Below are 15,582 nucleotides of genomic sequence, written 5' to 3' on the forward strand. Positions count from 1 at the left end.
CGACCACCTGCACAGAATGGAGAGGGGGGGGTAATATTTCTGATCCCTGCCGACCACCTGCGCAGGATGGAGGGGGGGAGGGGGTAATAATCACCTGTGAGTGACAGAATCTATAGAACATTCCAGATAATCACACTGTAGGATTTATAAAGAATTATTCACCATTTTATTCCATGAAATTTGGTCGCCGACCAGCAGGACTTCTGCCGCTCACAGAGCTGTCAGTGTCTCTATAAGAAGCTCCTCCCCCTCTGCCCTCATTACCTGGACTACCTGCACCTGTTTCATCTCGTTACCTGTATAATAATCACCTGTCCGCACACTCATCAGACTGCAACCTCTCCACCATGGCCAAGACCACAGAGCTGTCTAAGGACACCAGGGACAGAGCTGCAGACCTGCACAAGGCTGGGATGGGCTACAGAACAATATGCAGCAGCTTGGCGAGAAGGCAGGAACTGTTATTGGTAAATGGAAGAAACACAAGATGGCTGCATATGTTCCTTGGTCTGGGGCTTCATGCAGGATCGCAGCTTGTGGGGTAAGGAGGACTCTGAGAAAGGTCAGGAGTCATCCCAGAAGTACATGGGAGGAGCTGGTCACTGACGTGAGGAGAGCTGGACCACAGTAACACACTTCTCCCAGCAGCACAGAGTATTTATAGGATGGAGCTGATCACACGGATGTGGAACCTGTTCCACGGACACGTCTCACATTTCATGGGCTTCTTAGCATTTGCTACTTCTGCTTCTTCTCTTGGTTGTGACGGGCTGTGAGGAAGTCTCCGGCCTTCCTGTGGTGTCAGGCTGGGAGGGGGTCATTTATAAGCACATCTAGAGGATCCAGTCAGTAGTGTCCTCAGTGCGGACTCTGCAGGTGGTGACATGGCTGCTCTGCTGTGCTGGTGCCTCCTGGGCCTGGGTGAGTAATGGGGCAATGTTATGTTATATACACGGGGCAGGGTTATGTTATATACATGGGGCAGGGTTATGTTATATACATGGGGCAGGGTTATGTTATATACATGGGGCAGGGTTATATACACGGGGCAGGGTTATGTTATATACATGGGCCAGGGTTATATACACGGGGCAAGGTTATATACATGGGGCAGGGTTATATACATGGGGCAGGGTTATGTTATATACATGGGGCAGGGTTATGTTATATACATGGGGCAGGTTTATATACATGGGGCAGGGTTATGTTATATACATGGGGCCGGGTTATATACACGGGGCAGTGTTATGTTATATACATGGGCCTGGGTTATATACATGGGCCTGGGTTATATACATGGGGCAGGGTTATATACACGGGGCAAGGTTATATACATGGGGCAGGGTTATATACACGGGGCAGGGTTATGTTATATACATGGGGCAGGGTTATGTTATATACATGGGGCAGGTTTATATACACGGGGCAGTGTTATGTTATATACATGGGGCAGGGTTATATACACGGGGCAGGGTTATATACATGGGGCAGGGTTATGTTATATACACGGGGCAGGGTTATGTTATATACATGGGGCAGGTTTATATACACGGGGCAGTGTTATGTTATATACATGGGGCAGGGTTATGTTATATACACGGGGCAGGGTTATGTTATATACATGGGACAGGGTTATATACACGGGGCAGGGTTATGTTATATACATGGGGCAGGGTTATGTTATATACAAGGGCCAGGGTTATATACACGGGGCAGGGTTATGTTATATACATGGGCCAGAGTTATATCCATGGGGCAGGGTTATGTTATATATATGGGGCAGGGTTATATACATGGGGCAGGGTTATGTTATATACATGGGGCAGTGTTATGTTATATACATGGGGCAGGGTTATATACATGGGGCAGGGTTATGTTATATACATGGGGCAGGGTTATATACATGGGGCAGGGTTATGTTATATACACGGGGCAGGGTTATGTTATATACACGGGGCAGGGTTATGTTATATACACGGGCCAGGGTTATATACATGGGGCAGTGTTGTGTTATATGCACGGGCCAGGGTTATATCCATGAGGAAGGGTTATGTTATATGCATGGGGCAGTGTTATGTTATATCCATGGGGCAGGGCAGTTTTATATACATGGGGCAGTATTATGTTATTTCCATGGGCCACGGTTATATACATGGGGCAGGGTTATATACATGGGCCAGGGTTATATACATGGGGCAGGGTTATGTTATATACATGGGGCAGGGTTATGTTATATACATGGGGCAGGGTTATATACACGGGGCAGGGTTATGTTATATACATGGGCCAGGGTTATATACACGGGGCAAGGTTATATACATGGGGCAGGGTTATATACATGGGGCAGGGTTATGTTATATACATGGGGCAGGGTTATGTTATATACATGGGGCAGGTTTATATACATGGGGCAGGGTTATGTTATATACATGGGGCCGGGTTATATACACGGGGCAGTGTTATGTTATATACATGGGCCTGGGTTATATACATGGGCCTGGGTTATATACATGGGGCAGGGTTATATACACGGGGCAAGGTTATATACATGGGGCAGGGTTATATACACGGGGCAGGGTTATGTTATATACATGGGGCAGGGTTATGTTATATACATGGGGCAGGTTTATATACACGGGGCAGTGTTATGTTATATACATGGGGCAGGGTTATATACACGGGGCAGGGTTATATACATGGGGCAGGGTTATGTTATATACACGGGGCAGGGTTATGTTATATACATGGGGCAGGTTTATATACACGGGGCAGTGTTATGTTATATACATGGGGCAGGGTTATGTTATATACACGGGGCAGGGTTATGTTATATACATGGGACAGGGTTATATACACGGGGCAGGGTTATGTTATATACATGGGGCAGGGTTATGTTATATACAAGGGCCAGGGTTATATACACTGGGCAGGGTTATGTTATATACATGGGCCAGAGTTATATCCATGGGGCAGGGTTATGTTATATATATGGGGCAGGGTTATATACATGGGGCAGGGTTATGTTATATACATGGGGCAGTGTTATGTTATATACATGGGGCAGGGTTATATACATGGGGCAGGGTTATGTTATATACATGGGGCAGGGTTATATACATGGGGCAGGGTTATGTTATATACACGGGGCAGGGTTATGTTATATACACGGGGCAGGGTTATGTTATATACACGGGCCAGGGTTATATACATGGGGCAGTGTTGTGTTATATGCACGGGCCAGGGTTATATCCATGAGGAAGGGTTATGTTATATGCATGGGGCAGTGTTATGTTATATCCATGGGGCAGGGCAGTTTTATATACATGGGGCAGTATTATGTTATTTCCATGGGCCACGGTTATATACATGGGGCAGGGTTATATACATGGGCCAGGGTTATATACATGGGGCAGTGTTGTGTTATATCCATGGGCCAGGGTTATATCCATGGGGCACTGTTATGTTATATACATGGGGCAGGGTTATGTTATATACATGGGACAGGGTTATATACATGGGACAGGGTTATATACATGGGGCAGGGTTATGTTATATACAAGGGCCAGGGTTATATACACGGGGCAGGGTTATGTTATATACACAGGGCAGGGTTATGTTATATACATGGGGCAGGTTTATATACACGGGGCAGTGTTATGTTATATACATGGGGCAGGGTTATGTTATATACACGGGGCAGGGTTATGTTATATACATGGGACAGGGTTATATACACGGGGCAGGGTTATGTTATATACATGGGGCAGGGTTATGTTATATACAAGGGGCAGGGTTATGTTATATACATGGGGCAGGGTTATGTTATATACAAGGGGCAGGGTTATATACACGGGGCAGGGTTATGTTATATACATGGGCCAGAGTTATATCCATGGGGCAGGGTTATATTATATATATGGGGCAGGGTTATATACATGGGGCAGGGTTATGTTATATACATGGGGCAGGGTTATATACATGGGGCAGGGTTATATACATGGGGCAGGGTTATGTTATATACACGGGGCAGGGTTATGTTATATACACGGGGCAGGGTTATGTTATATACACGGGCCAGGGTTATATACATGGGGCAGTGTTGTGTTATATGCACGGGCCAGGGTTATATCCATGAGGAAGGGTTATGTTATATGCATGGGGCAGTGTTATGTTATATCCATGGGGCAGGGCAGTTTTATATACATGGGGCAGTATTATGTTATTTCCATGGGCCACGGTTATATACATGGGGCAGGGTTATATACATGGGCCAGGGTTATATACATGGGGCAGTGTTGTGTTATATCCATGGGCCAGGGTTATATCCATGGGGCACTGTTATGTTATATACATGGGGCAGGGTTATGTTATATACATGGGACAGGGTTATATACATGGGACAGGGTTATATACACGGGGCAGGGTTATGTTATATACATGGGGCAGGGTTATGTTATATACAAGGGCCAGGGTTATATACACGGGGCAGGGTTATGTTATATACACGGGGCAGGGTTATGTTATATACATGGGGCAGGTTTATATACACGGGGCAGTGTTATGTTATATACATGGGGCAGGGTTATGTTATATACACGGGGCAGGGTTATGTTATATACATGGGACAGGGTTATATACACGGGGCAGGGTTATGTTATATACATGGGGCAGGGTTATGTTATATACAAGGGGCAGGGTTATATACACGGGGCAGGGTTATGTTATATACATGGGCCAGAGTTATATCCATGGGGCAGGGTTATATTATATATATGGGGCAGGGTTATATACATGGGGCAGGGTTATGTTATATACATGGGGCAGGGTTATATACATGGGGCAGGGTTATATACATGGGGCAGGGTTATATACATGGGGCAGGGTTATGTTATATACACGGGGCAGGGTTATGTTATATACACGGGGCAGGGTTATGTTATATACACGGGCCAGGGTTATATACATGGGGCAGGGTTATGTTATATACACGGGCCAGGGTTATATCCATGAGGAAGGGTTATGTTATATACATGGGGCAGGGTTATATACATGGGGCAGGGTTATATACACGGGGCAGGGTTATGTTATATACACGGGGCAGGGTTATGTTATATACACGGGGCAGGGTTATGTTATATACACGGGCCAGGGTTATATACATGGGGCAGGGTTATGTTATATACACGGGCCAGGGTTATATCCATGAGGAAGGGTTATGTTATATGCATGGGGCAGTGTTATGTTATATCCATGGGGCAGGGCAGTTTTATATACATGGGGCAGTGTTATATCCATGGGGCAGTGTTATGTTATATCCATGGGGCAGGGCAGTTTTATATACATGGGGCAGTATTATGTTATTTCCATGGGCCACGGTTATATACATGGGCCAGGGTTATATACATGGGGCAGTGTTGTGTTATATCCATGGGCCAGGGTTATATCCATGGGGCACTGTTATGTTATATACATGGGGCAGGGTTATGTTATATACATGGGACAGGGTTATATACACGGGGCAGGGTTATGTTATATACATGGGGCAGGGTTATGTTATATACAAGGGCCAGGGTTATATACACGGGGCAGGGTTATGTTATATACATGGGGCAGGGTTATATACACGGGGCAGGGTTATGTTATATACATGGGCCAGAGTTATATCCATGGGGCAGGGTTATGTTATATACATGGGGCAGGGTTATGTTATATACAAGGGCCAGGGTTATATACACGGGGCAGGGTTATGTTATATACATGGGCCAGAGTTATATCCATGGGGCAGGGTTATGTTATATATATGGGGCAGGGTTATATACATGGGGCAGGGTTATGTTATATACATGGGGCAGGGTTATATACATGGGGCAGGGTTATGTTATATACATGGGGCAGGGTTATATACATGGGGCAGGGTTATATACATGGGGTAGGGTTATATACATGGGGCAGGGTTATGTTATATACACGGGCCAGGGTTATATACATGGGGTAGGGTTATATACATGGGGCAGGGTTATGTTATATACATGGGGCAGGGTTATATCCATGAGGAAGGGTTATGTTATATGCATGGGGCAGTGTTATGTTATATCCATGGGGCAGGGCAGTTTTATATCCATGGGGCAGTGTTATATCCATGGGGCAGTGTTATGTTATATCCATGGGGCAGGGCAGTTTTATATACATGGGGCAGTATTATGTTATTTCCATGGGCCACGGTTATATACATGGGGCAGTGTTATGTTATATACATGGGCCAGGGTTATATACATGGGGCAGTGTTGTGTTATATCCATGGGCCAGGGTTATATCCATGGGGCACTGTTATGTTATATACATGGGACAGGGTTGTGTTATATCCATGGGGCAGGGTTGTGTTATATCCATGGGGCAGGGTTGTGTTATATCCATGGGGCAGGGTTGTGTTATATCCATGGGGCAGGGTTATATATGGAGTCAGGGGGGTCAGTGACCTGTATTTAGGCCACGCCCCTCTATTGAGTTTCTGGTGAGGTAAGACGTCTACAACACATAATGAAAATGCAAGTCACGTCAGGCAGCTTCCTGGCCCCAACCGTATATACCTCCCACCCCACCACCCCCACCTCACCACATCCCCATACACTTCATGGACCAACCAGAGATGGCGAACTGGTCACATGACCCACCTCCACTCATCATTATATATAGATAATTTATTATTGTCACACAGAGAAGTGACAGGAAATTTCTGTGGAAACAGATAAATCTATGAAACATTTATATATCACATAATAACTCTGTATACTGACACTGCACAGTACCACTTCCCTTATTCTGTGTGTATGTATGTATGTGTGTATATTTATATACAGTGCACAGTACCACTTCCCTTATTCTGTGTGTATGTATGTATGTGTGTATATATATATACAGTGCACAGTACCACTTCCCTTATTCTGTGTGTATGTATGTATGTGTGTATATATATATACAGTGCACAGTACCACTTCCCTTATTCTGTGTGTATGCAGGCCTGTATTTAGAGTTCATGCTGCCCTAGGCACTTTGCACGCAGAGGCGCCCCCCCCCCCCCCCCCCCCCCCCCACGTTGCTGTACATGCATGGTATATACCCTGGCACTTGGGTGTCGCTCTGCTTGATGCCCGCTGTTCTCATCAAACAGACGTGATGGAGGAAGGAAGGAGGCCGGGGACGTCTTAGTTTGGGGACTGGTTCTGTCCAGTGTTGGACTGGGGTACCTGGGGCCACCAATATACAACCAGTGAGACACGACATGCTGATCCGCTTCTTTCCTGAATTCATCTGTATCTGTGACAAATCTCAGAACACCCTCCATTTATACAGCTCTCAGGGTATGCTGGGAGTTGTAGTCTCTGAGAGGACAACCCTTTAATAAATCACTGTGTGCAGAGTCTCCTGGTGGCTGCAATCTGTGGGTGACAACCATCAGCCCTGAAGGTCCAGCAAAACATCTGTCTACAGCCGCAGTTATCATAGGATTGTACTACTGTACTACAACTCCCAGCATATCCTGAGGGCTGCAGACTGTCAGTACATGCTGGGAGTTGTAGTGCCTGTAGCTGTTGTAGTTGGATCCTAGGTGCATTATACACTGGATGCTTTGTGGCACATCAGAATACATAGATCTGTGGGGGCTCAGTGTAGGGAAGTGACCCCAGAACATCACTAATAGGGGATAGAACAAAAACATCTCCCCCTATATCTTATTAGTGATGTTCTGGGGTCACGTCCCTGCACTGAGCCCCCACAGATCTATACATTCTTATATGCCACAAAGCATCCAGTGTATGATGCACCTAGGACCCAACTACAACAGCTGCATGCACTACAACTCCCAGCATATCCTGAGGGCTGCAGACTGTTCTGGGAGTTGTAGTGCCTGCAGCTGTTGTAGTTGGGTCCTGGAGGCGTTGTGGGAGTTCATAATACATAGATCTGTGGGGGCTCAGTGTAGGGAAGTGACCCCAGAACATCACTAATATGGTAGGGGGAGATGTTTTTGTTCTATCCCCTATTAGTGATGTTCTGGGGTCACTTCCCTACACTGAGCCCCCACAGATCTATGTATTCTGATCTCCCACAACGCCTCCAGGAGGCTGGGGGGGCAGGGGAGAGGCTGAGGCTGGGGGCAGGGGAGAGGCTGAGGCTGGGGGTAGGGGGAGAGGCTGGGGGGCAGGGGAGCGGCTGAGGGGGGGGGCGGGGGAGAGGCTGAGGCTGGGGGCAGGGGAGAGGCTGAGGCTGGGGGCAGGGGAGAGGCTGAGGCTGGGGGTAGGGGGAGAGGCTGGGGGGCAGGGGAGAGGCTGAGGCTGGGGGCAGGGGAGAGGCTGAGGCTGGGGGCAGGGGAGAGGCTGAGGCTGGGGGTAGGGGGAGAGGCTGGGGGGGCAGGGGAGAGGCTGGGGGCAGGGGAGAGGCTGAGGCTGGGGGTAGGGGGAGAGGCTGGGGGGGCAGGGGAGAGGCTGAGGCTGGGGGCAGGGGAGAGGCTGAGGCTGGGGGTAGGGGGAGAGGCTGGGGGGGCAGGGGAGAGGCTGAGGCTGGGGGCAGGGGAGAGGCTGAGGCTGGGGGGCAGGGGAGAGGCTGAGGCTGGGGGGCAGGAGAGAGGCTGGGCAGGCAGGCTGGTTCCCTCCCCCCATGCAGCGCCGGGGTCCGGGGCAGGTGTTGAGCTTCCGGCACACACAGTGTGACAGAGGCCGGAAGCTCCCAGCTGCAGCCCCGCGGTCCCAGATCTTCACTCCTTCTCGGCGATGACGTCACATCACGTGAGCGCCGCCGAGCGGGAGAGAAGATCGGGCATCGCGGGGCTGCAGCTGGGAGCTTCCGGCCTCTGTCACACTGTGTGTGCCGGAAGCTCAACACCAGCCCTGCACCCCGGACCTCGGACCCCGGCGCTGCATGGGGGGAGGGAACCAGCCTGTCTGCCCATCCTTCTCCCGGCCGCTCCGTCACCCCCCCCCCCTCCCGGCGCGGACTAGGCACCCGTGGGCCGGGAGGGGGGGGGTGCCTAGTGGCAAATACGGCCCTGTGTGTATGTATGTATGTATGTGTATATATATATATATATATATATATATATATATACAGTGCACAGTACCACTTCCCTTATTCTGTATATATAGACACTGCACAGTACAACTTCTCCTGCCCTATATAATGAGGATTACATGCAGCATACAGGACAGGAGAAGTGGTACTGTGCAGTGTAGACATATTAGCAGGCTGGTATTACTAGGCTGGGAGTAAATGGCCCTCTTACCCTGGTACTACTAGGCTGTTGCTGTTGGGTTTGTTACCTGGCTGGTTATAAAAAAGAGGTTTTTCTTAAATATTTATTTATTTAAATTCCATAACCAGACTGTTAAATATACCAAAAAATACAGTTCTGCTGACCATCAAATAGTCCACCAAATCTCATGTAGTCCTCAAGATACCAAAAACTGAAAAACACAAAGGAGAGACAAAAACATAGGCAGGAGCAGAGCCCCCTTCATTCTGACAGGTGTTCTGCTACTTTACATCCTGCAGACCTGATATGACTGGCTGCCATGTATGGGGGCTCCATCTAGTCCACCCTCATCTCCCAGTCCTTCTATAAGACTTCTATGTGCAGAATTTAGCTTTTGTCCATATTGGTGCCAAGTAACCAGCCCGGATGCCGCCGTTTCCCGCCCACAGTGGTTGTCTCTCCGCTTTCCCTCTGTGATACAGAAATCTGAGCTCTGGGCAGAGGGGTACGTTGTGTTAGAACTTCACACGGGAGACATCTCAGGGGCTGACACCACCAGGCAGGGCTCTCTAGGAGGAGGACATGTTCTCTATTAACCTCCGTCCTCTTTTTACAGTCCTGTCCTCGGCCATCGCCTCTTTTCTGCACACCAAGCAGCCAATCATCTTCCGGGTTAGTGATGAAAGCTTCGGACATCAGGTGGCACAGCTGGCAGAAAGGTGAGAGAATTTGGTGTTCTACCAGCAGTCATCGCGACCTCCCTGAGATAGGAACGCTATCCCTAGAAGCCTTTGCAGCTGCTGATCAGAGGTTGAGGAGATGGCAATGTTCTGTCACAGATGGGCAACCTGAAAACTACAGATGAGCCAGCCCAGCCTCCAGAACCCAGATCAGTTCCAAACTTTGCAAAAAGTTCGGTTCATTACTAAACCAAACTTCGGTAACATAGCGGCATTAAACCAAAAAAAAAAGATTCTCACGTCTCCTCGCTCCCCTGGTGTCCTCTTGTGGCTCTCTGGTGTTTTAAGCCGCTTGTGCAGTGACGGCCGATTGCTGGCTGACTAGGATGGGACAGCATCGTGGCCAGTGATTGGCTGAGCAGGCTGTCACTGGAGAAGATGGGACTGGACTGGAGAAGAAGGACACTGGGGGGGGGGGGTGCGGATAGGTAAGTATGACAAGTGACCTTTTGGAACTACAGTAAAAGATCTGAAGACCTGCAGTCGTTTAGCTGAGTTAGTGCGGCTCAGGACAAACCCGAACTTTACATTAAAATTTGCTAAACCTGCCAAACCAAACTTTTAAAAAGTTTTCTCATCTCTACTTAAAACCTAACATATCAGCATCTGTGGATCTGCCAGTAAGCGAAACTAGCCAGGGGTATGATGGAAGGGATATATTGCCTTCATTAAAGATCCTGAGAGGTCCATCATCTGCCCCGTGTCTATCACAGAGCCACCCCACCGCACCAGTATCTAGTACAGGGAACGTCTACCATCACTGGGCCTCAACTTCTTCCCCTTATACCGCAGTACAATAAATCATCAAGTAGGAAAACAAAGAACCCTGAGGGCATCACATGACCAAAGACTAGTGTGACCACCATCTCTGGAGAACACCACCTCACCACACGTATAACCTTCCATTACCCGCATCGTCTAGAGCGCAGGTGTCAAACTCAGGCCCTCCAGCTATTCCAAAACTAATATTCCCCTCATGCCTGGACAGCCAAAGCCAAAGCTTCATCTGTCCAGGCATGATGGGAATTGTAGTTTTTGAATAGCTGGAGGGCCTGAGTTTGACACCCCTGGTGTAGAGAGTCTTGTCCAGAGCACAACCTGCTGGTCCTCAGTAACCATCTAAGGTCCAGCTTTCCTGTATCTGATTTGGCTGAAGCTATCTGGGGTATGTCGTCCGAGGGTATCTGGGGTATGTCGTCCGAGGGTATCTGGGGTATGTCGTCCGAGGGTATCTGGGGTATGTCGTCCGAGGGTATCTGGGGTATGTCGTCCGAGGGTATCTGGGGTACGTCGTCCGAGGGTATCTGGGGTACGTCGTCCGAGGGTATCTGGGGTACGTCGTCCGAGGGTATCTGGGGTACGTCGTCCGAGGGTATCTGGGGTACGTCGTCCGAGGGTATCTGGGGTACGTCGTCCGAGGGTATCTGGGGTACGTCGTCCGAGGGTATCTGGGGTACGTCGTCCGAGGGTATCTGGGGTACGTCGTCCGAGGGTATCTGGGGTACGTCGTCCGAGGGTATCTGGGGTACGTCGTCCGAGGGTATCTGGGGTACGTCGTCCGAGGGTATCTGGGGTACGTCGTCCGAGGGTGTCTGGGGTACGTCGTCCGAGGGTGTCTGGGGTACGTCGTCCGAGGGTATCTGGGGTATGTCGTCCGAGGGTATCTGGGTTAAGTCGTCCGAGGGTATCTGGGGTACGTTGTTCCGAGGGTATCTGGGGTACGTCGTCCGAGGGTATCTGGGGTACGCCGTCCGAGGGTATCTGGGGTACGCCGTCCGAGGGTATCTGGGGTACGCCGTCCGAGGGTATCTGGGGTACGCCGTCCGAGGGTATCTGGGGTACGTCGTCCGAGGGTATCTGGGGTACGTCGTCCGAGGGTATCTGGGGTACGTCGTCCGAGGGTGTCTGGGGTACGTCGTCCGAGGGTGTCTGGGGTACGCCGTCCGAGGGTATCTGGGGTACGCCGTCCGAGGGTATCTGGGGTACGTCGTCCGAGGGTATTTGGGGTACACCATCCAATGCACACAGTGACTTCGGTGTCTGACCCTCCACATCCTGGGCCCTTCTAGTGCCTAACCCTACCCATGCAGGAGCCCCGGGCCCCTCTAGTGCCTAACCCTACCCATGCAGGAGCCCCGGGCCCCTCTAGTGCCTCACCCTACCCATGCAGGAGCCCCGGGCCCCTCTAGTGCCTAACCCTACCCATGCAGGAGCCCCGGGCCCCTCTAGTGCCTAACCCTACCCATGCAGGAGCCCCGGGCCCTTCTAGTGTAATAGATGAACACAGAGGGCTCGGGAGGGCGGCACAGAAGCACAAAAACGATAAAGGTAAATAAAACAGCGAGATAATCTTATAGATAGCCATACAGTCCTTATATACTGGGATAGCCATACAGTCCTTATATACTGGGATAGCCATACAGTCCTTATATACTGGGATAGCCATACAGTCCTTATATACTGGGATAGCGATACAGTCCTTATATACTGGGTTAGCGATACAGTCCTTATATACTGGGATAGCCATACAGTCCTTATATACTGGGATAGCCATACAGTCCTTATATACTGGGATAGCCATACAGTCCTTATATACTGGGATAGCCATACAGTCCTTATATACTGGGATAGCCATACAGTCCTTATATACTGGGATAGCGATACAGTCCTTATATACTGGGATAGCGATACAGTCCTTATATACTGGGATAGCCATACAGTCCTTATATACTGGGATAGCGATACAGTCCTTATATACTGGGATAGCCATACAGTCCTTATATACTGGGATAGCGATACAGTCCTTATATACTGGGATAGCCATACAGTCCTTATATACTGGGATAGCCATACAGTCCTTATATACTGGGATAGCCATACAGTCCTTATATACTGGGATAGCGATACAGTCCTTATATACTGGGTTAGCGATACAGTCCTTATATACTGGGATAGCCATACAGTCCTTATATACTGGGATAGCCATACAGTCCTTATATACTGGGATAGCCATACAGTCCTTATATACTGGGATAGCCATACAGTCCTTATATACTGGGATAGCCATACAGTCCTTATATACTGGGATAGCGATACAGTCCTTATATACTGGGATAGCCATACAGTCCTTATATACTGGGATAGCCATACAGTCCTTATATACTGGGATAGCGATACAGTCCTTATATACTGGGATAGCCATACAGTCCTTATATACTGGGATAGCGATACAGTCCTTATATACTGGGATAGCCATACAGTCCTTATATACTGGGATAGCCATACAGTCCTTATATACTGGGATAGCCATACAGTCCTTATATACTGGGATAGCGATACAGTCCTTATATACTGGGATAGCGATACAGTCCTTATATACTGGGATAGCCATACAGTCCTTATATACTGGGATAGCCATACAGTCCTTATACTGGGACACCACAGCGGACGGTCAGTGTGAACGTCCTGGATGATCTGCTCTAGGAGAGGGATTCCCATCATCCTCTGACTGAGCTGTAGTGATATCACACAGTGAGGCAGATGGGGGGAGTAGTCCCGGTCACTGCACTCATCCAACTTACTTGTTATAAATCAGCGGTCGGTCGGTCGGTGAGTGGATGATCTCCTTCTGTGCAGTGTTTGGCTATTAGAGCAGTGTGACTGATCCCGCTGATTCCCGCCAATCTGTCTTGTTGCGGACACTGGATCTCTGGCTCTATCACTGCTCGTTGTCACAGAGGAGGATTCATACACATACAGACATGGGATTGGCGTCTTCTCTGGGGTCACTGGCGTCCCGGTCTGCCCGCTGTGAGTACAGTGACCTCAGCAGCCTCGGGATCCGGCTGCCAGTAGTGTAATAGGTAAAGTGACAGTGAGCCGGCTTCCCCCAGACTCCTACAGATGGAGGATAGCTACAGGCGTACGTCCAGATGACTGGAAAGGGGTGCAGCATTTAGGCCTCTGGCTTGTAGAGTCTGGATGTGCCAGCGCCGTGGTCTCTCCTTGTGTATGTTCTGGAGTCCTGTGAATGTAAGACCTGAGGTTCCATCTCCTGAGGTTGTTCTGAGGCTCGGACCTTTGGCCGTCGCTTGGTCCTGCCTGTATATTATGGCACTTACACTGTAATATTGATGTGACTCTGTTGGGGTTACCAGTCCGCAGGTTTTCTATCTCCCGTGTATAATCGGTGGATGTGGAGCTGACGGGAGGGATTCCTCAGGGGAAGCCGCTACTCTTGCAGTTAATGTGCCGGAGCGGTAAGAACCAGTGCTCAGCCGCCATGTGGACGATGGAAGGTTATTCCGATTTGTGACTGGGGGGGGGGCGACCTCGATACCCAGATTGGAGGCTTTGAGATGCACAATAGGGGGAGCTGAGCGCCTCGCAGTTTGTCTTTATTAGATGCCAAGGCTTTTGTATTTTCTCTGCCCGTTTGTATTCTCAGTTATATGGGGGAATGGTTTTGGAGTCCGAGTTCTCTCCGGTAGCGGACTGGGTAGGTTCCAAGAAGGCGTTCATATCAAGTTGTTGTTCTCTCTCTAATGGAGCCTGTAAATTGTCTATGGAATAAAGATTTTCTTGTAATTTCTGGGTGAGTGCCTCAGCTTCTGCCTCAGACTGTTAAAAGGGTAGTGCGGCGCTAAGAAATTATTCACAGAATAACACACATCACAAAGTTATACAACTCTGTAATGTATGTTATGTTTGTAAATCGCCCCCTTCCCCGTGTCCCACCCCCCCCACCCGTGTACCCGGAAGTGTGGTGCATTATACATACCTCATCCGTGTCGCACCCATCCGCCATCCTGTGCCAAGACGTCATCTTTGGGAGGCCGGCTGAATCACTGATGCCGGCCCCCCTCTGCCGCGTCTTAACTGTGCTCAGCCGCGATTGGATAGGAGGGGTAGGATGCAGAAGACCAGCCCCTGCATTACACCATTGGCTAAATGGATTTCAGAGGTTGGGTGGATGGATGTGTGGAGGGGGCTCTATGGTGAAAGATATGCCTTCTCATGTTTCAGCCCTGGCTCCAATGCAGCCTCTAGGATAGACATGGCACTAAGTAATGATGTTGGGATGAGATGGGTTAAAAAATGACATATGAGTTAAGGACAATATCTAACCACTCCCCATTGACAGTCACGTTAAGGGGTCCATGGTGTGGTGAACAGGTGCCAAGGGGCTTTAGGTTCAATGCGCATTGGCTGAGTCTTCTGGAGAGCAAGGGGCAAATAGGAATTGAAATTGGGCAGTTTTGGGAGGAAAATAAGGGGTCCACCCGTATCCAGTTTGTATGGGATGCCCTAAAGGCCTCATTGAGGGGCTTGCTCTTCAGGGAAGTGAAATTGAAAAGAAAACTGTTTTATGCGCAGGAGAAACTTCTTGTAGAGAATGCAGCAGCCGCAGAGCAGGAGTTTGCTACAAATCCCTCAGAAGCTAATGGGGAAAAGATGAAGATGGAGCAGTCTAAGTACTCAGAGTTTCTTTGTAAAAAAGCCCAGCAACGTACCTTCTTTAAGGGACAGAAGTACTTTGCGGAGGCAGGGAGGCCGGGGAAACTACTCTCTGCCATCATTAAGGCGCAAGATGAG

General features: G+C 49.2%; 1 protein-coding gene across 2 annotated transcripts in view; it reads left to right on the forward strand.

Annotated features, from left to right (window-relative positions):
• The first annotated feature begins 861 nt into the window (after positions 1-861).
• Positions 862-15,582, forward strand: part of LOC138801674 (integrin alpha-D-like) — a 77,380-nt gene continuing 62,659 nt past the window's right edge. For both annotated transcript variants that reach the window (XM_069984730.1, XM_069984731.1), the window contains exons 1-2: positions 862-921; positions 9,864-9,966. In XM_069984730.1, the coding sequence (XP_069840831.1) occupies positions 885-921; positions 9,864-9,966 (140 nt within the window). In that variant the 5' untranslated portion in view covers positions 862-884. The remainder of the gene's footprint in view (positions 922-9,863; positions 9,967-15,582) is intronic.

The sequence above is a fragment of the Dendropsophus ebraccatus genome, chromosome 9, assembly GCF_027789765.1.
Source record: "Dendropsophus ebraccatus isolate aDenEbr1 chromosome 9, aDenEbr1.pat, whole genome shotgun sequence".
In the NCBI taxonomy this organism is placed as follows: domain Eukaryota; kingdom Metazoa; phylum Chordata; class Amphibia; order Anura; family Hylidae; genus Dendropsophus; species Dendropsophus ebraccatus.